We start from the raw sequence: 26,521 nt of genomic DNA on the forward strand, positions 1-26,521 counted from the left end.
TGTGTATTATTCAATGTAGCAATTCATTTTGGTATGACATCTGTTATCTCACAGTTATAACTACTTTCAGGTTCTGGTCAGGTTGAGCAAACACAACCATGTACCGCATTTGTGCATGCAGTACTGTGATTGACTGAGATATACTGCTTCTTCTTCTCCTTAAATACAGTATGTGATTTCTTCGACTTCATATTGAAATTTTACAACAACAAACATAAGAAAGGTAAAAGTGTAACCAGCTAAATATTAAACTTCAGTCTAAACATTTATATTCTTGTATTAACATTTCCATATCTCCAAAACTACAAAATATTTAGATATTTTATCCCATAGGTTTTCATTGCAATAAAATATAAACCAATGAGGTGGGTGGTATGTAAACAAAATTATTTAAAGTTAGCCCAGTGCGTTCAAAGAGCTTTTACACTTAGAGTGTTTTTAAGAAAGCGTTGTATTCCTCCAAGGGCTTCTTGGCAATTTCATCGCAGAAGATGCTGTCGGGAACACGGCTAAGTTTTTCTAGAGGGATATACTGTGGCTGCGTTGAATCATAGTTATCTCTGTTGATGCTTTTTAGAAACTGGAGAGGCAAAAAGGCAAAAAAAAAAAACGAATTAGATACCAGGAAACTCAAATGTGTGATAAAAATGAAAATAAACAACAATTTCTTTAATATTTTTTCTGAATGTTTCTAAAATTACCCCATTGAAAAAACCCCGATACAAACAAGATTTTGAAAGCATATTTGTTACAAGAAGACTTTAAAGTAAATACAAAATTATCGGAGAATATAAGGTGGCTCTTGACTAAATGAGCAAAAGATCAACTTAAAACCTATAATACCCCTGAACTTTAGAATCTTGCAATGCCTTAAAGTCTTCAAATAAATTACCTGTAGGTTCTCACCCTCCAAATTAATCCCTGACGATGTTGTCAAATATGACAACTCCAAATTCTCATTTCTGAGTGTCAGCATTACTCACAGCATGGAGATACTGAACATAGGTGACCATTTTTTGAAGCTTCTAGAGTATTTTGGGTTATATCTATAGGTGACTAATATGGAAAGATTCACTGTACCTGATGTCGCTCTTGTATTTTATGCAATCTGGAAGCAAAAACTTTTGGTGTTTGAAGCATCACTTGATGAGGGATTTCCATCACATTATGGACATAATCGAAGATCCCTACCATATGCTCTTTACCTGCGGAGAATTGAGAAAAGTTGAGAGTTTCATACATTTGCCTTATCATCAAAATCATAATTTCTGAAATCCCCTGACATGAAAATAAATGATCTCTATATGTCATTTTTACAGCGGTACATATGATTGCAATAATAACAGTTACCCGAGACCTCACCTCTTCCCATATTTTGTCTAATGACAATCCTGGTATCTGTTCTGTTTTGATAAAATTTTGTCATTCATTTGACAAACTGTCATGAAAAGACTCAATTATTTTCTGATAATTGATTAATTTTATGAATATTCCTAACTAGGTGACTCACCCTATAAACAAGACACACTTTGGTAATTTAATGATCATGAATTCAAACACTTTCTAAGTTATTGATCATTGAATATTCATACCCTACTCTATCCAACTGTCCAGAAAATTCCCAAGTTTCTTTACAGCTAAGTGATTCCATTTATCAATTCCAACTAATTCATGAATATTTATACTTATACATTATACTCACCTCGCAAGAGAAGTTTCGGTTCTTTGATGATCAATGATTTCAATTCTGACTTTCGGAAACCAAGTTGTTCTCTGAGGACAAAGACATTCTCCTGAATTTTTGACACTTTGAAAGTAACCAACTGTGGGAAAGAAAAATAAAAACACAGATGGTTTATGTCCTGGTACTTAATGGCTGAATAGTTCCCCAAAATCTTGTAGACAAAGTATTTCTAGGGTCTGCTTATAAAGTTGACCTGGGAACTGTTTTGTCAATGTACACTTTCATGCCTTTGCCAAGTTGGTGATGCATATATATGCAATGAACATAGACACAGTTTTTCTCTAAAAAAGTGAATCATTTCTTAAACTTTCACAAAAATTTTTAATTTTTTGCAGAATAGGTGATGATATGGTGCATAGACCGGGATGAAGGAGGGGGAGGAGAATGGGGCTAAATCTATAACTTATATGTTTATGATAACTTGTATCAAAGGGGAAACATGCCTGAATGTAGAGATTAACTCATGCAAGCAGTACCAATTTGAGAAAGACAAAAAATTGCAATGAATGAAAAGATAAGTTTAGGAAAAACAGAAAGTCCCTCTTCTGATACATGCAATGTTTGTCAAATAAATCTTCAAACTTAGGTCTTCATAACATTTCAATTGACTATTTCGTTCTTTTTTTTTATGATGATGATGATGATGATGATGATGATGATGATGATGATGATGATGATGATGATGATGATGATGATGATGATGATGATGATGATGATGATGATGATGATGATGATGATGATGATGATGTTGATGATGATGATGATGATGATGATGATGATGATGATGATGATGATGATGATGATGATGATGATGATGTTGATGATGATGACGATGATGATGATGATGATGATTGTGATGATTGTGATGATTGTGATGGCGATGACAATGACGATGAAAATTCTTTAGAATGAATATCTCTTTAATTTACCCTTGGCTCTTTAGTGATTACTTCTCTGACCTCTGTTCCCTTCAGGTCTAACAGCTGTTGAAGATATCCAAGTTTTCGATCCACTCTCAGTACCTGAAAAGATCAGACAGAAATAAAAAGAGTCTGCAAAGGTTTATTAGGACCTTCCTTTCTTTCTGTATCTTTGTGGAAATAACTTGGTATCTTAATCCTTTGGTTAACCTTTGTCCCTCCATTTTGAAGTTCATACATGGTTCCCCCCTTACTTGTAAATTAGTAAAAATACTAAGGTTCTCTATACAAAATTGTCATTTTAGCTTTTGCGTACAGTATTTGTTTACCGTAGGAAAGATGGTCAATTTGCATAGCATTTTAAAATTGTGATAATTAACAGGTCCATTATTCTTTGGGTATCAGTTTACACTTAGCTAATCAATAAGTCTGAAATCCATGGTGACAAATTTTATTCATGAATGATAAAATGCAAATCTTGAAACAAAAAAGAAGATAAAATGCAATATGTGTCAAACAGTAAGATGCCAAGATGGTGGGCCTTTTTTGTAAACAGGGGATTTGAGCAAAAGGTGCGGAGAGACCTAGCAAAGTTTAAGGGCTTTAAAATGACAATGACTCTATTGTTATGAAATAGTGATACCATCTCTTTGATGTTACCGAAACACTCCATCGAGACACCTTACAGGGCCTCTTATGTATTTATCTAGGTCATGGATTCAGTTTTCCCACGAGAAGTTTTTAACTATCTTATTGAATCTTGGTACAGGGCCTTTTCCCAAAATAGATTCCATTATGTCTGTGGAACATTCGAGAAGGTTCTCTCACGTGGTATGGAAGTTTCCATAGAAAGGGGATGGACTTCCAAACTCCCAACCAATCAGGGCAGATCAGTGCCAGTGCACTTATTTTTATATCATTAAGTTAATACAGGATGGTCAGGTTATTGGCTGCCTACTGATTGTGCGCAGTGAGATTTTATGGAAGTAAGGTTTAAAAGAAAAAGGAGGTCAGAAATTTATGACTCCGTCAGCGCTCCGTGGTCAGTTCGTCGCTTCGTCATTGCTTCGTTACTATTTCATCACTCCTAATTGTTTAATTGACGGAGTCAAGTCAAGTCAAATCATTGTAATTTAGTTTTATTTGTTAAGAGAATCGACAGAGAAGAAATTATACCGAATCATTAATCAAATCCGATCTTGTCAAATTGTTTTTCTGTGAACTCATTGTTTTCTTCCGTTCGAGACATCTCCTGAAGAAGCATAAATACGGCATCAAGATATCCCAGTACCTTTCTATCGCGAGTCCCGATATAGTTTTACTATCGGGGGAGCCGGGCTCGTCACAATATTACATGGTGGAGGAGCGGGGCATTCTTCAGGAACAAAACGGTAACGGAACTTTTCACAACTTTCGTTCGTTACGTTCAATAACGAACAGATTTTTTTTTTGGCCCGAAGACCTAACGAGGAACACAACGTATGTTCACGACCTAGCCTAACATACACACTCTACGAGGGAAGTCAGCCTATACTAGCCTAAGCCTGTACAACGGATGCCGGAACCACTGATCTGTACACTGACGTTAATCAACCCAGCATGCAGTTCGCGTTTGAACATTCGCGCAACTAGTACGTAGTTAGTCATACTACAGCTCAAAACATCAGAACTGAACATTTTCGCGATCTAAGCCTAGACTCGACCCGATGTTAACGGCGAACGAATCTGAAGTTCTTACGAGATGTAGGCCAACCTGCTACTACCTACCTGCTACTACCTGCTGCTACTACTACTACTACTACTACTACTACTGGCCGAGGGACTTCAATCATCGTTTGCAGTTCCACTACCAGTTCTTAGTTAAACTTAAGGGTGAGTGAAATCATGCCAATTTGTATCCCAACCCCTATTTGAGATCAGAGTGTACCGATAAGTAATTTTAATCGTGTCCATGTATTGCATGTTTGTTATTTGTATTACGGTCGATAGTGTGTTCAATTAAGTAAAGGCTCATGTTGTAAACTCGTAACTAGCCTAATTGTATGCGGCATAATGTCCGTCAGTAAACAGGAAACTTCGACCTCTGTTAATGTTATGCAGAAACATAGGCCCACTGATTTTTTGCCATCACGATTTCAGGGCGATGTAATTGATGCAGATTTAGCCGAAGCTCATTATTTGGGATTTGAAGATTATTTAGAGGTGCATAAATTGCCGTCCCAAACCACCCCTGAGGCTGTAGCGGAAGAATTTAATGAAATATGTCGCATATTTAAGCGAACACTAAAAGGCCAAGCCAGACTCTGGATTGAGAACAAAAGTTTTTCAACTATTGCTGATCTTCGCAAGCAATTCCTTGCTCGATTCAGTCCAGGAACTTCTTCCTATGCAAAATCACAGGCATTTCATGCATTAAGCTATACGCCAGGTGATACAGCTCAAGCTCATTTGGCCAAAATTTCCAAGGCTGCAGCACCATTAAGTTATGGCGATGACCAAATTAGAGATAAATTGATCTCGACCCTGCCTTTGCAATGCCGCTCAGCAGTGTTAATGTCTGCATCACCACAAGCAACAATTGCAGATTTGGTCATGAAAGTGCAATGTTATTTTGACTTACAAATACAAAGTCAACCCCCAGTTTCTTCCGAACTATTTATGGCAATGCACGACAAAGCGTCTTCTGTTCAGTCTCCTACTATTTCTGCATCTTCTGAGATACACGAGTTGTGTACCAAAATTCAGGAATTAGAGACCAAGTTTGATCAGTCACGTAGGTCAGAATCGCAAGACAATCCAAAAGATATGAGGCAAAGATATAGTTCTCGTGATTCTCGTGGTCCTAGGACAGGTCAGAATAATAACAGGAGAAGGTTACCATATTTTAATCCTTCAATCACATGTCATTACTGCCAAAATCGAGGTCATTTTGCACGATATTGTCAAATTCGTCTAAGCCATGAAATGGAGGCTAAGGTAAACAGAGTACCAACACAGAATTTTCAGTAGGGAGCACTTATGATTGCACTCATCATACAGTGACTCCAGACAAAGTACCAAGTAAGGGAAGATCGAAACGTAAAGCAAATAATATTTGGAAGAATAGTAATATTCCTACTTCTAGATATACAGGGAACGACCGTAATGTGGATATTCAACTGGACACGCGTAATTTTGTAAGAGGTACTTTACATGATGGTAAAGGAATTTCACTGTTGTTTGATAGTGGAGCGACACGCTCTATCATTTCTTCTTCTACAGTGCAAAATTCAAAGTATTTATCCTCTATACAACCAGTCTCAGTTGATGTAGTAAACCTAAAGTTGGGTAATGGTCAGTTTATTCATGCGTATAGCACGATAACATTTCAGGTCAAAATTCAGGGTCATGAATTTCAGCTTTCTGCTTTAATTGCTGCAAACCTGACAGGTATTGACTTAATATTAGGTAGTCAAACTCTGAAGGAATTGAATGGATCTTTGGACTTTACAACAAATTGTTTTAGAATTAAACAAGCCAAAGTTTTCCTTAGGCCAGTGCAGAGATTTGTTATTTACCCAGGTCAGCAGAGATACATTACTGTACAGGGACGTCTTCCACTATATGCACGAAATGCAGATGTGGTTATTAAACCGTTTCCTCTGATATCTCGTATGTGTCCTTCACGAATGTTAGTGAAAATGCATAAAGGTAGAACAAAGATTCTACTAAGGAACATGGGTAATCAGAAATTTTGTCTGCATCCTTCTCGCACAGTGGCTCATTTAGATTTAGCAGATATCATTACGGTCACAGAAGACATACCTACTGATTCTCTAGATTTTCTCAATGTCATGAGAGACATCGAAAAACCGTCTCTTTTTCGAACCAATTCTGACTCCAAAGAGAATCGTGATGAAATTACACGATATAATTTACATCGTTATCCACATTTGACAGCCGATGATCCCCTGGTTTCCAAATCCGAACAGGAAATCATGAGAGAGAACATTAATTTGGAGCAAAGTGTTCTGAATGCTTCAGAAACAGAAAGCATTTATGAATTTCTAGACTCACATAGAGATGCATTTTCTCTTTATGGTGAATTATCTCACTGTCCAAATTATGAGGCTGATATTACTCTTACTAATGATGAGCCGTTTTACATACGTCCCTATAGACTTTCAGATGAGGACAAAGTCATTGTCGCCAGTGAGCTTGACAAATTAGTGCGATTGGGAATCTTAGCGGTAGGACATCAGTCTTATACCTCACCGGTTTTCCTCATTCCAAAGAAGGGAACAAAAGACAAAAGGGTTGTCACAGATTTTCGCTACTTGAATAGTAGGATAAAACGTCTCAATCACCCATTTCCATTACTGAATGAGACTATCCGTACCATAGGGTACTCTGGAGCCAAAATTTTGGGTGTTCTTGATTTAAAGTCTGCATTCTTCTGTCTGCCACTTACTGTTCATGCACAACAATATACAGGTATTGCTTCATTTCATGGAGGAAAGCATTATTATTATAAACGCTTACCACAGGGATTGAATTTATCTCCAGCAATCTTTCAGTCGAAAATTAATGATATTTTGGCAACGATCCCAAATTCAAATAAGTTCTGTATTGCTCATCATGACGATATTATTGTGTACAGTGCAGACAAACGATCTCACAAACAACACCTGCAGGCAATTTTTAAGGTTTTAATGGACAACGGATTGAAAATCTCTCCGAAAAAGTGTAGCATTTTTCAAAATTCAGTCCGATATATGGGACATTTGCTCTCAATAACCCCAGAAGGTGAGGCTTGTATCCAACCTTTGCATGACAGATGTGCAGCGATCAGGAACACACCGAAACCACACAATGTTAAGTCAGTAAGACGATTTGTAGGTGCAGTTAATTATGTGGCTTCGTTTTTCCCAAATATTCAAGCACTATTGAGACCGTTACATCATTTGAGTCGTAAAAGAAAGGTACTTATATGGACAGAGGAACATCAGAGTGCATTTCAAAGTATTAAAGAGTTGTTGTGTAATCCACCTATATTGCATATGCCACAGAAATATGGTCGTTTTGTATTATATAGCGACACATCACGAGTAGCAACAGGATCATACCTGACACAAAGAGTTAATGGCAAAGAGAATATTATTGCATATTACTCTAAGATATTACCACCAGCATGTCAGAGGTATAGTGTAACTGAATTAGAAATGATGGGTCTATTTATTAATGTGACAGCATTCAAACATTTATTGCAAAATGTAGAATTTGAGGCATATGTTGATCACTCTGCCATTGTTGAATCGTTTAAGTCAAAACAAGAACCAGCAACTTCACGCTTACGTAAACTTCTGTTCAAGTTGTCAGAATATACATTTCAGGTTGGTTACAAAAAGGGCTCAGAATTGGTTTTGGCAGATTATTTGTCTAGAGCACCACAGGAATTTCACTCTGAAATAGATCAGGTTGCTCAAGAGGTCAGTTCTTATGAGGATTTTTCAACTCCACCTAAGGAGACATTTAATCCAATCATGACAAGGTCAAAGGCAAGGTCAATGGGAGTCAAAGTTCCAGATTTATTTCCGAATAAAGTCACAAAGGAGTCCAAGCAGGATTCCCCAGCCAAAGAATCAACAAATAGAGTTAAAAGGACATCCGTTCCTAAGGCAACACATGATCATGTTACACAGACACCACAATCTGAGTCACAAAAGACGACTACACCAGTTATTTCTAATGACAAGAGAGAAACATATATTGAAAGGCCTACTATTTCTATGCCGAGTGAAAATAGACATACATTTAGTCCGGACATGTTAGTTGTGCCAAATTTTACAAGTGTTTCTCAACCTACAGAGCCAAGATTAGTGGATCAGAGTAGACATAGAGTGCAAGAGGTAATCAGAGAACCACCTCCAGAATTATTTGTTCAGCCAAAGCCAGTCATAACAAACATTGATCATTTGGTTACAGGGCACATTCCAAAACAAAAGGAATTGAATAAAGTCATGAAGGCAATTCAAGGAAAGCTGATCAAAAACTATGATCTGCCATTTGATGTGAAAGAGTTGCAAATTCAACAACAAACTTGTCCTTACTATAAACCAATTTATGATTTTCTTGCACATGACATTATTCCAGGTAATGCTAAGCATGCTAGAACTGTTCGTTCTCAAGCAGAGGATTATTTGTTATGTAATAGTTTGTTATTCAGGATATTTTTGCATGAGACTAATGATGCTAAGATGACTCTTCAGTTAGTCGTACCTGAGACTATGGTAGAACAGATAATATCTCGATATCATGATGACTTGTTAAGTAATCATCAGGGTGTAATGCGTACATATTTGACTGTTAGACAGCACTTCTATCTGCGCAATATGTTTCAACGCATCAGTAATTATATTCAGGCATGTCTCCGTTGTCAAGAATTCCGTAAGAAACCGGACAAATTGAGACAATATCATGCTCGCATTCCTGATTCTTATCGTCCTTTTGACAGACTTAGTCTGGATTTCAAGACTATGCCCACAACGGCTACAGGATTTAAACATTTGATGGTTGTTTGTGATGAGATCACTAGATTTGTTGTATGTGTTTCTCTTAAGACTCTTGATGCTGAAACAATATGTGAAGCATTATTGCAGAGGGTAGTCACAACTTTTGGTCCACCGTCTTCTATCATAAGTGATGCGGCAGCTTCTCTTACAGGAAAATTAGTGGAGCTCTTAAGTAAAGCTTTAGGCATTGAACAAAAGTTCATCAGTGTAAGCAATCATGGAAGCTTACAGGTTGAAAGACACATTCAGACTCTTTCAAACTTCCTCAAAGTGAACTTAAATCAGTTTGGTACGGATTGGGTACGATTTGTCCCAACATCAGCCTATGCATATAACACATTTTCGTCTCCTCAGTTAGGTAGCTATAGCCCATTTGAACTTGCATTTGGACGTAAGCCACCAAATCTTACAAATTTATCGTTCAATCCAATGGCAGGATTATCACAATCTCATGGAGAATATGCTGCATTGTTAAAGAAACGATTTGATCATTTGTCAAGGGTAATGTTAGTCTTACAAAAGAAGCAACAAGATGCTCAAAATGTTAAGATAAGTGCAAAACTAGACAAAGGTGCAATTTATTCAACGGGTCAATTAGTGTATCTATATAAGCCAACGTCTTCCTCCTTGACTGCGAACTCTCGCAAAATTGCTGCAGAATGGTGTGGACCATTAGTGATCCATCAAGTTTTGGATAGGACTCATTATTTGTTGGCCACTCTCAAAGGAGAAATTCTTAGTGATGTATTCAATTATAACAGGCTTAAACCATGTTTTGTAAGAGCATCTTCTGAAACTAAGAATATCACTAACATTCAGAAATTGCGTCAGGTCTTGAAAACAAAGGGTTCATCAAGTGAAAAGGTTGCACGAATGAGAAATGTTTTGAGTAGTAACACTTCTAATGCAGAAAATGTTAATGTCATGCAAGATGCACATATTGAGTTTCATGATGAGTTTGGTAACATTTTGCCAGGGGTAACTTCAGGTCACATCATGTGTCTTATGACCACTAAGCCAATGAATGTTGCATCCTTTCTAGAGAATAGAGCACATAATGAAGGATTAGCACTTCCATATCCTTCCATGAAAGATAGCATATTAAGGCAAAAGAAAGTTTTTGCAAATGCTCCACAAGGAGAGACATGAAAGTCCAACGTGCTCGATACAAATTGGGTGAATTACAGGTTCTGGTCACCTATCAGACACCATGTTTTCCATCAGGCTTTAAGAGTCATGATTTTTGGTGGAATGTAGGAAAATATTCCAACACAGAGGAAATAATGAATTTTCTCCATGAAAAGGGATTGAACATTACAGGCAGTCCAGGCAGGATGTTGCAAACATTATATGGTTAGAATGTATAACTGCATATTGCTTTAAGTTCAGATGAACAGGTGTTTTACCCACAATTGTATGAATGGAATGCGTCATGGCAATTACCTGCATACTTATTAAGTGGAAGTCATTGTACTGTATGGTGTAACAATATAAGCTTTATTGTTGAAACCACCACCAAGTGACCTAGTTTCATCTTTTATGACAAATGTGTAATGAGTATACCTTATTTCTCCTTATGAATTCGTTCAAACGTTTACCCGGCAATTAGAACATATCCGGAATATTAGCAACATGGGTTTTCATATATTGAGAAATATTTTAAGGATATTTACATTGCATCATTGATGTTATATTGAAGGCTATTCAGAGACAGCATTGAAGATGTGCAACTTTTGCTTACAGCAACAGTTATCGAAGCAAATGAAAGTATAGATCTTTTGAGGAAGTTATGTATATATTTTCTTTTCCTCAAATATTCATGCAAAAGTAAATTTCATCATGAAGTTGAAAAGACAAGATGTTAAGTATTATGTAAATTTGAAGAAAGATTTGTTGATGTCATAGTTTATGGGGTCTCTTTTATGGTATCGAATATCTAGTACTTTGGTACTTTACTAGACTATCATTTCGGAGTGCATACCTAGGGTCACCATGCTATCGAGTCACATTTTCTTGATTTTCTTGAGGTGAATGTATATGATTCACAAGGTTTCAAAGCAGTTTTGAAACTATGCCTTCATTAAAGAGGAGCTTTGTAAATGAGTTTGTAATATTTTAAGGTTCTTTTTTTTGTGTACGAATTTTTCATGGAACGCTGAGGTGTTCAGTTCAGTTAAAAAGATAACTAAGTCAAGTTTTCTCTGATCTCTCCCCAAATCACGGCATGATTTCACTTTTGATATGAATGTATTATTGATGTATGAAATGCATAAATGTATTTTGTTAGAGATGCTGCATGTTTTGCTGTGTCATGTAACTTTAAGATATCTTATTGATATTTTTTTTTTTTTGGATTACATCATATGATGTCATCAATATTGAAGAGGTACACAAAAATTTCATGGAGATAGTGTCAATATGTATATACCATATGATCATTTTAATATTCGTAACCAAGATGGTAACCTTTGAGATATATGTAGACCATTTATTGAAGTCAATGAATATTAGTGAATGTGCTTACAGTACACTACCTTTTTGAGATAATGATAAGTTAAAGCAGTATGATGTTAAAATTTTGGAGTATCCAAAAATTTTAAAAGATTGAGGGGGATGTTATGAAATAGTGATACCATCTCTTTGATGTTACCGAAACACTCCATCGAGACACCTTACAGGGCCTCTTATGTATTTATCTAGGTCATGGATTCAGTTTTCCCACGAGAAGTTTTTAACTATCTTATTGAATCTTGGTACAGGGCCTTTTCCCAAAATAGATTCCATTATGTCTGTGGAACATTCGAGAAGGTTCTCTCACGTGGTATGGAAGTTTCCATAGAAAGGGGATGGACTTCCAAACTCCCAACCAATCAGGGCAGATCAGTGCCAGTGCACTTATTTTTATATCATTAAGTTAATACAGGATGGTCAGGTTATTGGCTGCCTACTGATTGTGCGCAGTGAGATTTTATGGAAGTAAGGTTTAAAAGAAAAAGGAGGTCAGAAATTTATGACTCCGTCAGCGCTCCGTGATCAGTTCGTCGCTTCGTCATTGCTTCGTTACTATTTCATCACTCCTAATTGTTTAATTGACGGAGTCAAGTCAAGTCAAATCATTGTAATTTAGTTTTATTTGTTAAGAGAATCGACAGAGAAGAAATTATACCGAATCATTAATCAAATCCGATCTTGTCAAATTGTTTTTCTGTGAACTCATTGTTTTCTTCCGTTCGAGACATCTCCTGAAGAAGCATAAATACGGCATCAAGATATCCCAGTACCTTTCTATCGCGAGTCCCGATATAGTTTTACTATCGGGGGAGCCGGGCTCGTCACAATATTACACTATTATGATTGTTTAAAACTAAATATTGTACATGTTTAGTACTCTGTCAAAGTTTGTGATGCTTTCTCATTATAATACACTTGTGTTAAATACAGTTTTAAGTAGACTTCTATTAGGTGTGAGGGAAAAGGCTACGGCAAACAAATCCATACTGTGATACTCTAGACCCAGCATATTCCTTTGTGTTTGAAAATAGGCATTTATTTGCAAAATATGAAATTTACACTCACAGAAAATGACAGAAAATATGGTGCTCTGTTGACTATTTGGCTGATAGCAACATCACTGAACTTCTTGGATTTCAGGTAATCCACACGTGCTTGAAGTTCTTCTACCTCTTCCAAGAGAATGTGCGGGTTCCTTGTGACAAATCTTCCCAATTTTTCTCCGGCTACTCCGATGCCGTTCAGGTAAATAAGTTTCTCTTGGATGTCGGTTTCAAAATCCATTTTAAGTAATTCCGTTGGAATGCCTTCCTTCTTCTCTACTTTTGACAAATCCACTCCGAGTTCTACAAGCTTTTGCAGTGTGATGGAGTGTTCCACATAACTGGCGAGTGTGTAAGTATGAGATGGAAGAGGCAGTGAGGCAAATTGCTCCAGCACGGGAGGGTTATCCATTGGTGCCAATATGTCCAAGTCCTCATCTGCTTCGATGGGGAGACTTTCGTCCATCCAAGATGGTTCACTCACGCTGGTTTTGACACTGTCGATATGCGGAACATCAATAGATGCAATGGTGGTTACTTTATGAGGTTCAAAAACCTTATGCAAGGCTGGCTGAGGTGTATGAATACCAACTAGAGAGAGTTTACCTAATGGATTTCTCTGCAGTGTTAGTTTTAGGTGATATCTCTGTTTCATTTCTGTACAAAATTTGGCATTATGAGAGGTTGCCAACCTATCGATGTTGAAAACACAAGAGGGTTTCCATTTTATGCACTCTGTTGATGCAAGCCTTTCAGCGACATTGCGAAAACTGGAAAGTGTTCTGGTATACATGGTGTTAAAAACCAAACAGAGAACTCGTCTATTTCATAGAGTTACAGTCTGGGAGGTAATCAAGACGTAAAGTAGTTGACTTCAAACTGGAAACAAAAAGAGAAAATAACATGAAAGAAAAAATGAATGAGAACTTCAAAATTGCTTGCATTTCAATGAGAAACACATTCAACACTTATACACTAAGCAGACAGTGTCAAAATACCTGCAAACAGCTTAAATATTTGAAAACATCAACTAAGACAACATTGAGAACAGAACACAGACAAAGATTAAATAGTTACGTCTTACCAAGAATATATGAGTACCACTTGATATCCAATGCACCAGGGTGAGATTGTCAGCATCAAGAGGTTAGCTAAGGTCCTTTTATTTAATGTTTGCAGTAGTTTGCAAACCTTTCTACTGTAGGGTTAAAATAGTTTGGAAGATCTCCCCCCCCCTCCCCCCCCCCCGAAAAAAATTGTCAATATTTGTGAGACAAAAGCTGAAAAGTCTGGAACAAAAATTACTTGAAAGCTGTAAAAATAACTGTTCTTTACAAAAGTTTACAACTATAAAGCACCCCTAATCATATAATTTATGTGTCTCAAAGGGAGGGGAATGCCTCCTCCTTGTAGATGCCTTCCCTAGTCCACAACATCATTTACAGTAACAGCATGGATGTCTGTCCCACATCTGGGAGATCAGCGATGTATTGCCCACTATTTTCCTGATAATTACTGAACCAATCTAGGCAAAGGGAGTTGGAAACACAAGTTCAATGTAATCTGTATTTACATGACATTTTGTTGTAATGGCATGCTTCAATAATAACCTGCAGGTAGTCCTTGAATTATCCACAATATTATATCTATAATAATACTTGAAAGTTTGCTTTTAGGAGACGATAAAAAACAAGCACAAATACTTTTTCAAGAGCATAGTATAAACTGAGACTGAGAGCTTCCCAAAGTACAGTAGCTGAATAGATTTAACAAAGGGTAAGCTAAGCCAAACTTCCTCAACATTTTCAATTGTCAGTGAGCTCTGAAGAAATAGGTATCTTCACCACAGAAGAAAGATGATACTTTTCCTGAAATATACATAAAAACTCTATGAGGGAATACAAGATACACTTGATTTAAGTTAGATTTTTAGAGGAAGCAGTGACCACATTCGGTATTTTCAGAAACTGGGTAGCAACTAGGCCTACTGTAGGCCCGCTGTACTTCACTTCCCTATTAGATGTAACCACCAAACATAAATGTCCATCCAGAACGAATACAAATGAGTAAAATAATGCCATATGTTACATAAGTATTGGTACTAATTTAGAATCCGTACCATTCGACTATTTCTGTTAATCCATATCCCGCTAACTATCTCTCTCCCACATTCATGTAATCACTCCCAGTCCCTATCCCCAACTCCCGTTCTTCTATCTCCTAATCCTACATTGTTATTCTGCCGATTCGAAGTAAGCTTTCGCATTCATATGGTACGGATTCTAAAGTTAGGCCTAAATATTAAAGAAATATTATTTGACCGTCAGCCGTCTTCAACCGTTCAGCATTGCATACTGTAAAGGCGGCTGTCAAGTCCACAGCGATTACTAAATTTGTCGCGAAACAGGTATACTACTATAATTCAGTCCGTACAGAGGTGCTACGGAGGGAGAAGTAATGCAGTATAGGTCCTGTGCCCGAAATTTTTCCGTCTTTAGCGTACAAATTCTTAATTAATACCTTTTTACCTACCTAAAATATTGTCACACTTTCATGATATTCATAGTTTTATATTTTATCATCATTCACACGGCACGATTTCTTTTCGAATGCATTTTCCATGGAAGCGAGGGTGCTTATCACTGTTAGCAATTACATAACATTTCTTCCGCACTTCATTAAGCACCTGGGATTTAACACTATACTAGGCCTCCATGAAGAAGTCACCATGAGAACCGTAGTTTTCGTGAAACGACAAGAATTAGAGTTATCAGGAAGTCTGTCTCCCAATGCTCTTGTGCTTGGAGATGTTGATAATGATTCGGTTAGTTAAACGTTGTTTGCAACGTTCGATATTTTCTTGAAAGTAAGGCAAACGGCGAACAACTTGACATTTATAACAGCGTGTGGCCCATATCCACGAAAGTAGTACAGTAGGCTATATATAGTCAGATTTACTGTACACTTCAATAAAGGAGGACTAGTCTAGGCTACATAGCAATACAATAACACTTTTAACCATTAATGTTGTTATGAATGATCCCCCATTGTAATTCGGTTTTAGAATTTTCAGAATTATATTCGTCATTGGAGCAAAGAAAAACAAAGTTTTCTCACTTTATTCCTACTCCTAGTAGTAGCACTGTGATATCACAGGGCAACTGTTTTAATTGTTAAGTTTTGTAGGCTTCTCCATAGACCTAACTATTAACAACTTGCCAAAATGTTTCCTCATTTTCATACTTCCGGACTGAACTTGTAAAAACAAATGGGCAAGAAAATCCTGATGCAAATAGGGTAACACATCATCAATTCTCTGCCCAGCAAAAACTATGAAAAGTTAAAAAAAAAAAAATCCACTTGTCATTTAGCCTTTGAAGAAGAACCTGCTAGGATCGAAACGTCAGGCCAACTTACTTTTACACAAAAGTTAAAAAAGAAATAACTTTTTTGAAGAAATACAAAAGTTACTGCTTTCAACTCTTACATATCTCCTCACCACAATTGCACTTTTCCTGTCCAATCTATCCCCCTTCCCATGCACCCTCCCTCTCTTCCTGAGATCCACTTTTGTGTCTGCTCACTCCTCTTCCTTCTGTATCTGCTATTCGAGAGGTTTTGGATTGGAATGTTTTCTTTTGTACTCCAAATGGATAGAAATAACAACTGTAAATGGCTCATCAATCCAGTTTTTGATCATTTCACTTCTAGGCATACGAATTGGCTGTTGGAAGTCTGGATGGGAACCTTCTCATATTCAAAGGAGAGGAAACAAATCCAGTTGCAAGTGCATCTGGTCTTGGAACGGTAAACATTTGATAACAAGTTTTCTCTGGTTATGCTGGTTAAGAAGTTGGCGACTATTGAGCATAAAGTTTTATTTTTAAAACTTGTCTGCTTTATGCTCTAAAATCAGTTATTATATTGTATTGTATTGTATAATGAGTCGTAAAATAATAATATAGGTGAGATAAAATATCATTTTTTTCCCCAGTTGAATTTTTCTAATTTTCAAAAGCTTACTTTGTTTCTACGGCCTTTCGTCGTCTATGTTATTTAATGATGAAGACAACGATGGGAAAATGATGACAACTAAAGTGCCGCAACACAATGACAAGGGCAACAATAACCATTCATTAAAATATTAGAATTGTAATAATAATAATGATGATAATCATTAATTAATTAATAAAGTACAGTCAGAAACATTTATGATCAGTTTGTGTTACTCTTGATTTGTACTTGTCTGGCTGTTACATCAAACATATCTTTCTTTCTCTTTTGTCTCTTCTTCATTTAATTAACAGATAACATGTGTTGGAATTGGTGACATATGCAACCAAGGAAAGGTAAACTATTTTTTAAATATAAAGCATTGGAAAGTTTTACAGCTGTCTTCCATGTTGCGGCCTGTGACGTACCGCAATAATGCAAATTTCATGTTTTAATATGTACATATCCTGGAATAGCTGGTTGCTCCTTAAAAAATAGAGCCGTCCTATTTCTGGGCAATGATTTCATCAAATCACGAAGTTTACATTTCTCTTGGTTTTCTACTATCCAAAATAGTCTACTTTTTTGTTAGCTGATGTCTGTGTTATACTTTTAAAAAGTCTCCCCAGAAAGAAGTACAGTATCAGGGAATTGCATTCTGTCTTTTGAGTATGATTGAGTACAAGGTTTAATCTTTGCATTTCAGCATTAGTATATACATTTCTTTTGAACAAAATCCCCCTCCCCCATGAAAAAAAAAATCAAAATCAGTCCTCCCCCCAACCAAAGAATAAATAAAAATTAGCCCATATGGCTTTGCTATCCAAATAAGTGAGCTGTAATGTTTGAGATGTCCTGCAAACTAAAGCATGGGCATGTTAACTCAATGTTAATTTGACACAAAAATGATTCTCTGTTAACATCCTCAGTGCTCTTTAATAAGGGGAGGTGGGGGGGGGGGGCGATCTTGCCAATGTTTTGTGTGGTATCATGATTAATTAAAGAACAATTAAAACACATTATGTTCACTAAAAAGCACTAAGAAGGAATTTTCAAGACTGGTAGTACATTTTTGTAAATGAGAGGCATTAGAACTGCCATGCGATTATTAATTACAGTTCATTTGTTGAACTCGGTAACACGTATAAGTATGATGTAATACTATGAATCTCATTAATCTTTACTTTGACATAGAATTCTGTATTTACTATGAGTGCTGAAGGTTACTTCCATGTCTTCAGTGTTGAGCCCTATTCACCTAAAGAAGAGAATGTCAAGGTTAGTGTGTCATATAATCAAAAAGGGGGAGGGGGTGGGCAGGGGGGAGGGAATGAATGTGCAGTACCATATAAACCAGATGAGTGAGAATAGCTCACAAATTCTGTGCAAATAGAGGAAACGATAGATTAGGAATTAGCAAGTGTTGAGAAGTAGCGATCAGCTCTTATCTGAACCAGAACCTCCAACATCCTGGGCCCTCATAGGATGAATTCCGTATTTCTTTTTGCCAACGGATCACATATCTGATATATATTGGGTAATGCAACAACTTTCAGACGGCTTGACCAACTTTCCAGACAACTGGTTCACAAACAATATCCCCAAACTTAACAAATTACAATTTTGGCTTCCCATTAAGATGCAAACAGACTTACAGAGCCATTCTCTGTAATAGTCTTCCAAGCCATAAACTTTCATAAACTGCAAAAGAGTTGAATTTGTTGCAAAATGGAAACTTTAAAACTTGATCATTTTGAGGATGGGTAAGGGGAAGGACTAAAAGAAAATCCCATTTTGTGCTTCCTAAAGGGTAGGGGAGTAGTCAGATTATCTCATTTAAAAGATTCCAAAGGTAAGGGAGGGGTTCAAATTCATATATATTCCAAGAGAGGGAAGGATCAGAAACCAAATTTCATCAGTCTCAAGGGTGAGAGAGGGATCAGAAATTACCTTCCAGAAGTCAGAAATCACAATTTATTTTAATACAAAATTCATGCCATGTTCAACAGGAGACAACTGAAGAAGAGAAATGTGATGGTGGCGATGAAAAGACACTGGGCCATCAACAAGAAAGTCATAAACTAGAGGAAATTCATAAACAGCAACTTTCTGCCAACTCTAAGGTCGTTCTACTTGCGGACATAGGTGTGTAAAATTTCATGTTTCCGTTCTTCAGTCTAAGTAATTGTATTGACTTTCATTATTTTGTGTTGAATCATTTTTTTTACCCCATCATTCCTTTGCTTTCACGAAAATGGAAACTGAAATTTGAAATTCAACTTCCTCTATTGAGGAAGGTTCATTTTGGGGCCAACTTAGAATATAAAATTAGGTCTATAATTAGGTATAAATGCAAGGTTGATTTAATGAATATTTAAAAAAAAAAAAATTAAATGTGGAGGAAGTGAGGGGGGGGGGAGGTGGAGGTGTACACTATCCATTTACCCCCATCCTCTCAGATTTTTACAGAGCAAAACAAATGTTTTACAATGTTATATAGTTATGTAGAACCTTTTAACATTTAGGTATTCATTGCACAACTTATGAATATGTATGATATATAATGTTCACCCCTGGGGTGCTGTCATTTAACATTCAACAAACACTGCCAATATTGGATGTGTCATACCATCTCTGTTATGCTTGTTTTTTCTCTTGTCTTTTAGATCTCAATAATTCATTTGAGTTAGTGGTCGGCTTCACTGATCGCAAAGTCAGAGCATATCGATGGCAAACGTTTGTTATGGAGGTAAAGCTTAGTAATCATTTTTGCAATATTTCTCTTGTTCTAACTAACTGCAATATACAAAGAAGTAGAGAGGGCTTCTTAGTGATTGCCTTCTCTTCCCCAGTTTCTCTGCCCTCCACTTATCTGCCCCACCCTCACCCCACCCCCACCCAACCCCTGTCACAAGCCGTCCCATTCCCAACTATCCTTTTCCCATTCCACATATGCCTACATGCAACTATGAATGCTCTATTTATTAGGAAAATATGATATTTTAACTCCTTTTGGGTTAAATTATACACCTTCTTGGTGAAAATAATTGATTGTTTGTCCTCCTCTAGCACTCCCCTTTCCGAATCAAACCATAACACAAAGCCCCCCCCCCTGACCCCTCCTTAACCTTCTGAGCTACTCCTATCCGGTCAAACTTTTTTGGATGATTCATCTGTTGGTTCATCTACATCAGAATGTATTTCACATGGAAGGTTTTGGCATCAATTAATAATTTAAGTAATTACTTATACCACCTCTTTTGGTCCAGCACCCTTTTGTGACCTCAGTGCAGATATGTTATGTGCTCCTGTATTTCACCTCAAATGATTAGACAGTTGTTAATGTAATTAACCAGTAACTTTTAATGATTTTGTTTGGTTTTATGTTTTTGACAGAAAGATGGAGAACCTGTAACTTATGGAAAATTTGTGATGCTGCAGATGTGGGTACTAGGAGGACAGGTAAGAAGTATGATGGATTATTTTTTAAAAAGAGGGATAGAATCATGGAAGTGGGGATAAAAGCAGAGGCAAATCGGTTCCTCTCTTGTTATGGAGGTGAAGCTAAGTAATCATTTTTTGCAATGTAACCATTTTCCTTACTAAATGCACTATTAAAAGGCATTGAAGGCTCGCCCCAAACCGCGTGCCGCCATCTGATAAAGTTAACTTTCTGTTGCTTGCACGTATGACGTTTTGTTCGTGTCGCTACAAAATGCAGACAGTAATGAAACGTGATATCTTGTTATCTTTAGCTGGACCTGAGATGTCCAACGCTGTATCGTTTATACTCTGTGCTGTGGGTATTGACCGCAGCTGTATGTACTGACTGTACACTAGTGTCTAATTACCAACAGTAGCAAGCTGTGTGTGTATTTTCTGGGATCGATGGTGGTGTCCAACACTTCTGTTACTCCTAATTTGAAACTAGGTCAGATTACCAGCATAAGACGTTTATTTTTGCGTGAGTCTTCACACCCTTTAAGGAAGCAGAGAGGGTTTCTTAGTGATTGCTTTCTCTTCCCCATTTTTTCTGCCCTCCACTTCTCTGTGGTGGAACTGGAAGGGAGGGAGAAATTTTGGGTGGAATCTAAAGTTTTGGTTCCAAACATGATTCAGAAGAGGGGACACAGACCCCCCCCCATCCCCCTCCCTGGATCTGCACCTGCCTTTGCACAGAATTTAAAGTTGTCTTGGCTAATGAAACAACGACATCTACGAGACTCCTGACATTTTCTTCTTTTTTTTCAGATTGGATCCCTTTCTCTCAGTAGACATTCCGACAACTTTCCCAAACTCGTCGTTTCGCAGCCTGGTTGTAATTATGCAGAATTGTCGTGTGACTGGGTCACGAGGTCAAAACCGAAGGAAACTGAATCTGGGTGAGTGCCTACACTCCACTGCACTGTTGTAAATTCTGAGGTTTCGGTTTTGCAGTCTTGTTATGTAGTGCATCACTTCTTATTGATAAATTCAGGGTAGGCAATGACCTCTCATTTCAAGTTCAACCTGGTTAGCACTCGCTTGGTTTACACCCAGAAAACCAGGAAAAAAACGGTGATTTTCTGGGTGTCACATGATCTACGAAGTAAGCAAAGCTATCTTCCTTTTTGATCTAATGAAGCAGCTTCAGCAGGAATAAACTTTAAACAAAAGAGCGTGAGGAGTAAGATTAGTAAGACAGGTTTGGTTACTTCGTAGATCATGTGATACCCGGAAAATGGCCGTTTTTCTTGACCGTATAAACCAATCGAGGGCTACTCCAGGTTGAACTTGTGATGCTGTCAATTGTAGAATGCCATTACAAGAAAGTAATGAATGATGCTGGTGTTGTCTATCTGCTCACTTGTACCCCAAAAATTCAAGTCCATTTCGGTGAATAATTTATCCGGTATCGCACCGCAAATTCTATGCAAAATGGGTGGATTGCTACACAAAGTCCAAATATGCATAACAGTGTTTGTACACAAAACCATATGTAGCACCTTGGCAAAATTCATAGCCTTCAAAAGTGCTATGCAAAAGTTTTTACACTAAATTACTCCCCTACAGTGTCTTATAAGGGACATAGGAAATAAAATAAAATTAAGATAAAAAGTTAAAACTTTGAGATAAGTCATAATTTTGAGATACAAATCAAAATTTTGAGATTTGGGGACACTCATTTTTTCCCCTATAAAGCCACCAAACTCCCCTACATTTATATGCAGTTTTAGTACAGTGTACATTAAGGAATTGTTCATTAGACACAGGCTCTAGTATTTCACAATGTTAGCCACTTGCTATGAAGTAAACTAAAAGTGCTTATAAGTATCTACTGGATAAATAAAATCTAGTTACCAATGGCAGTGTCAAGATTGACAGGCTGATGGGAGCGTCTCAATAATATTTGGTGATAACAGCAAATTGGTTAATTGATTTCATTCATTTTTGGGCTGATAACAGGCAGAAGTACAGGGCTTCTCTGTAAACATGTATCATTCTGAATCTTTTATTGATCGATTGATTTTATTCATATTTGATGATAACAGTCAGTAGGACAGGGCTTCCCTTTAAACATGTTTCATTCTGAATCTTTTATTGATTGATTTTAATCAAATTTGCTGATAACAGACAGTAGGACAGGGCTTCTCTTTAAACATGTATCATTCTGAATCTTTTATTGATTGATTGATTGATTTTAATCAAATTTGCTGATAACAGACAGTAGGACAGGGCTTCTCTTTAAACATGTATCATTCTGAATCTTTTATTGATTGATTTTAATCAAATTTGCTGATAACAGACAGTAGGACAGGGCTTCCCTTTAAACATGTTTCATTCTGAATCTTTGATTGATTGATTGATTGATATGATTCATATTTGCTGATAACAGGCAGTAGGACAGGGCTTCTCTTTAAAATGAATCATTCTGAATCTTTTATTGATTGATTTTAATCAAATGTGCTGATAACAGAGAGTAGTACAAGGCTTCCCTTTAAACATGTATCTTTCTGAATCTTGATTGATTTATTGATTTCATTCATTAAATGTTCTTCTTAATGAGCCTGAATTTCACGACATGCAGATGCACATATAACATGCATTTAACCTATATTTAATCTTTTACATCAAGATACCTTAGCTATCCAGACCTTCCAACTGTACCCCCTCGCCCAACCCTCCCCCCTCCCCACTCCCCCATCAACCAGATGCTAGCAATATGGAACTTTTCTAATGGCACTATCTAATCATTGTAAAAGGTTTTAAGTGTCAACGATTCATTAATCACCAGATTTCTGATTGGATATTTTTTGTTGTAAAATTCTTACTTTTTTACCGAATGCCATCATTTTCTCTGTTATATTTCCTTAATGATTATTCCTCTTCTTTTCCATTTCAAAGTGTCACACATGTCATCAATCACCCAATCACCAACAAGAGAGCCAGAAATGCAAACATATCCACCGAAATAATCGCCAACGTCTCAAAAGGTAAAATAGTTTAAAAAGAAACAAAAGCAACAGAGATTTTGTTTTACAAATGAGTTCTCAGTCGTTACTGTCACATGACTACCAGCATGAGACATGCTGCAATTATGAGTGGCATTTTAGCCCCCCTCCCCTGCCCCCCCAAAAAAAAGGTTAAATAAACTATTTACAGTGTAGATCACATTTCAATGTCTCTATACTCCTTTTTTTGAATTGTACAAATTTTGGGAAATTTTGCAACGATCCAGACCTTCCAACCCCCCCACCCCTTCCCACTCCCCCATCAACCGGATGCTCGAAATATAGAACTTTTCTAAATGGCAGTACCTAATCTTTGAAAATGCTTTAAGTGTCAACGATTTATTATTCACCAGATTTCTGCTTTGATATATTTTTTTGTAAATTACTTACTTTTGTACTAAATGCCTTTGCATCTGGCAACAGTAGAGTGAATGATGTTGTCATGGCAATTGAGCTGAAAAACATTGATTACCTTTCTTTAAAATAGTTGAAAACGATCTTATCGGTCCACATAGGAAGGTAATAGATTTCCCCAAAAAATTTAAATCTGATGAAGTCTGAAAAACAGAGAGCTTTAACAGCTAAAAAAACATTCCAAATGTATCACGTATCACAGGATATATCGATAAGGTGATAACAAAAGGAAAGTATCTAATAAGAACTTAAGCATTTAGAAAACATCTGCCATGTTAATATCACACGTACCTCCTTTGCAGAATCCACTTCCTGGAGTATTAGGCAGGGTCCAATCAGTCAAAATAGATTATTTTTAATATTCGATCAACCATATGTCAAGTTAGGGACAAGATATTGAAATGTAATTTTCAACTAACATATTTGTGTATATATATATATATATATATATATATGTTTATGTGTATTCTCTCATTAAGAAACTGTTACATTGTCTGCTACCAGAATATCCCTTTCAGTGTCCGAGGCTCATTTATCATTGTAATTGTGAAGAAAGCTCAAGTTTCCACGAAATCTAAGAAAATCTAGTTCCTTTTGGAGATAACACAGTTTGAAAACCCATATTATGGCTCTAGCTTATTGTCCATTATTGTGTTGTCATTATACCTCAAGAAGGAGAAATGTTTTTATTTTTACTTGCTTCGCTCTACCTCATCATGCTGTATAAAGGTACTATTAAGTTGATATTCAAGCATCCAGCCTACCTTCAGAAGCAAATCTGCCAAGTTTTCTGTGATGCAACTGGCCAAAATGGCAGCCAAAAATTGGGTGGGAAAAAAAAATAAATCAAATACAAATTTACTGTTATTTAATGACAATTGAACCTGTGTTTGTGTATGCAGGAGTAGTTTGGGTTTGCAATTCGTCGAACATCTCGGAGTAAAAAGTATATTCAACGTTTGTACAGATGTTAGGCCTAAATGCAACGCCAAGTCGGACTGAACAACGAGAAATGGTGGAAAATCATTTTTTTGAGGAAAATTTAACAATTTTCAGCTAGACCTTTAGTTGTTTCAATTTTCTTTCGAACATATGAAATTAAATTGTGCACCTAAAACATTGTTTTTAAAACTTAATTTAATAAGCAATGATATGAAAATCTTTTCTTTCTTTTTTTAAAATTTTTAATAACAGGCGACGAGTTATCAGCGGTTTCAGGTCACTTGGAGTCCGATAGGTTTGCCATGTGTACTTTAGATGGTAAGTGATCATGTGACGGTAAGTGATCATGTGATGGTAATTGATCGTGTGTGACGGTGCGATGGTAAGCGATCGTGTAAGACTGCATTCTCTCATATGTCATCTACAAAAATATTAGCCGCAGTGTCATGCACAGGATATTGAAGGTGTAAGGTCAGGCCTCTAGTTCTCCCCCACCCCACCATCCCCCCCACCATAGGGTTAGGTCTATAATTAGGTCTTATGGCAAGGTCGTGGTAATTAAATACTCATTGTTTTTAGCTTGTGTGCGAGGTTCAAAGAGTGGGTGTAGACCCAGTAGGGAGTCGTCTAATCCTTTCCAGCTGATTGTAAACAAATCATCACTCATTATCCAGCAACAGTTTTGGTAGTGTTTTAACCCCCCCCCCCCCCCCCCCCCAAAAAGGTACAGAGGTCCATGATTGGAAATTCTTTGATAACACTATATATCTCAGATAGGGTTAAATGAATGGCTGTTAAGTAAAGCATATCTCATTTAATTTCTTATATCAGTTGGGCCAAAGTTTATTGGTTTAATAGTGATTTAGTGTCTGTCATCAAAGGTCAGGTTAAAAGGTCAGTAATGTGGAAACATTGTAAAAGCATGATATCTCAAAAAAGACTCTTCCCTTCCTAAGAACCATACTTGATTTGGGGTCAAAGGTCATACATAATACCTCAAAAGCCAAACACAGTCGATTGGATCTGATATTTGCACTGCTGCTGTGGATAATCTAAATTCTTTTTCAAGAAACATCGCTTGCTTTTGTATTTACTGTGCGAGATGTTCCGACAGTTCAACATCCCCATTCTTAAACCAAGCCATCAGATTCAGAAACCCTAAATGTAATTGTTGGTCTTTTACGTTTTTCTGCTTGGTGAGAGATTGAGTTACATGGTAAGCCCGGGGAGGGTATAACTTCCTAAAGTTTATTAGTTAAACTCATTGTGTCACTGTACATCTGTACTACTAATATGAAAAATATAAATAATATATAGTGTTGTTTAAAAAAAAAAACATAAAGACAACTCACATTATGTATTTTATTCCTATTATTCTATTTGCATATTCATACCTTCTATTCTGTTTGTGCATTGTTATCGCCCTACTCAAAGGAACGTTGATGCTCATTGAAGAAGACAAAATACTTTGGTCGCTACTAGTGGATCATCAGCTCTTTGCAATAACAAAGCTAGATATTATGGTAAATAAAGGGTAATTTATGTTTGATTATTCATGATTCTACATTTATATTGAATATTCATTATGCTGCGAGAGGTCAGATTGGAACCAAGGGGATTGCAACTAGATTTATAATTGGATTAATCTGTAGATCACCAAAGATAAGCTTTTAATATGTTATCTCAATATGTATTTATACTAAGTATTGAGAAATATTGTAATGTTCGATGGCAACGTGGCTTTTTTTCGCTTCTGCTGCCAGATTTCTTGGGCAATCTTTTGATATTTTGTCAATGGGTACTACATGTGATCATTTACAAAATTCACTTATTTGTTATTCTTGCAGTGGTGATGGCATATATGTGTGTGTATAATAATAAACAGTAAGGAAGGTGAAGCTCATATAAAGTA

The 26,521-nt window shown here is 36.7% G+C and overlaps 2 protein-coding genes across 4 annotated transcripts in view; one reads left to right on the top strand and one right to left on the bottom strand.

Moving 5' to 3' along the window:
- On the bottom strand, positions 1–15,437 carry LOC139969570 (transcription termination factor 3, mitochondrial-like). Of its 3 annotated transcripts, none has more exons than XM_071974666.1 (6): positions 14,889–15,016; positions 12,792–13,648; positions 2,674–2,766; positions 1,703–1,823; positions 1,081–1,205; positions 1–580 (listed from the first exon to the last, which is right to left on the bottom strand). In XM_071974666.1, exons 2-6 carry the CDS (start codon positions 13,560–13,562, stop codon positions 428–430), a joined length of 1,263 nt encoding a protein of 420 aa, XP_071830767.1. In that variant the 5' UTR covers positions 13,563–13,648; positions 14,889–15,016; the 3' UTR covers positions 1–427. The 3 variants fall into 3 exon arrangements, with proteins under 3 accessions (XP_071830767.1, XP_071830766.1, XP_071830765.1); XM_071974665.1 differs by lacking the exon at positions 14,889–15,016 and adding an exon at positions 13,854–13,989; XM_071974664.1 differs by lacking the exon at positions 14,889–15,016 and adding an exon at positions 15,302–15,437 and having other exon boundaries at positions 2–580.
- LOC139969568 (KICSTOR complex protein ITFG2-like) overlaps positions 15,435–26,521 on the top strand; it is a 15,405-nt gene continuing 4,318 nt past the window's right edge. Inside the window, exons 1-11 of the mRNA XM_071974661.1 lie at positions 15,435–15,593; positions 16,481–16,576; positions 17,077–17,118; positions 17,957–18,040; positions 18,772–18,907; positions 19,429–19,511; positions 20,159–20,224; positions 21,014–21,144; positions 23,147–23,235; positions 24,862–24,927; positions 26,044–26,132. Coding sequence (XP_071830762.1) covers positions 15,498–15,593; positions 16,481–16,576; positions 17,077–17,118; positions 17,957–18,040; positions 18,772–18,907; positions 19,429–19,511; positions 20,159–20,224; positions 21,014–21,144; positions 23,147–23,235; positions 24,862–24,927; positions 26,044–26,132 — 978 coding nt within the window. The 5' untranslated portion in view covers positions 15,435–15,497. The remainder of the gene's footprint in view (positions 15,594–16,480; positions 16,577–17,076; positions 17,119–17,956; positions 18,041–18,771; positions 18,908–19,428; positions 19,512–20,158; positions 20,225–21,013; positions 21,145–23,146; positions 23,236–24,861; positions 24,928–26,043; positions 26,133–26,521) is intronic.

This window comes from Apostichopus japonicus, chromosome 7 (genome assembly GCF_037975245.1).
Source record: "Apostichopus japonicus isolate 1M-3 chromosome 7, ASM3797524v1, whole genome shotgun sequence".
NCBI lineage: Eukaryota > Metazoa > Echinodermata > Holothuroidea > Aspidochirotida > Stichopodidae > Apostichopus > Apostichopus japonicus.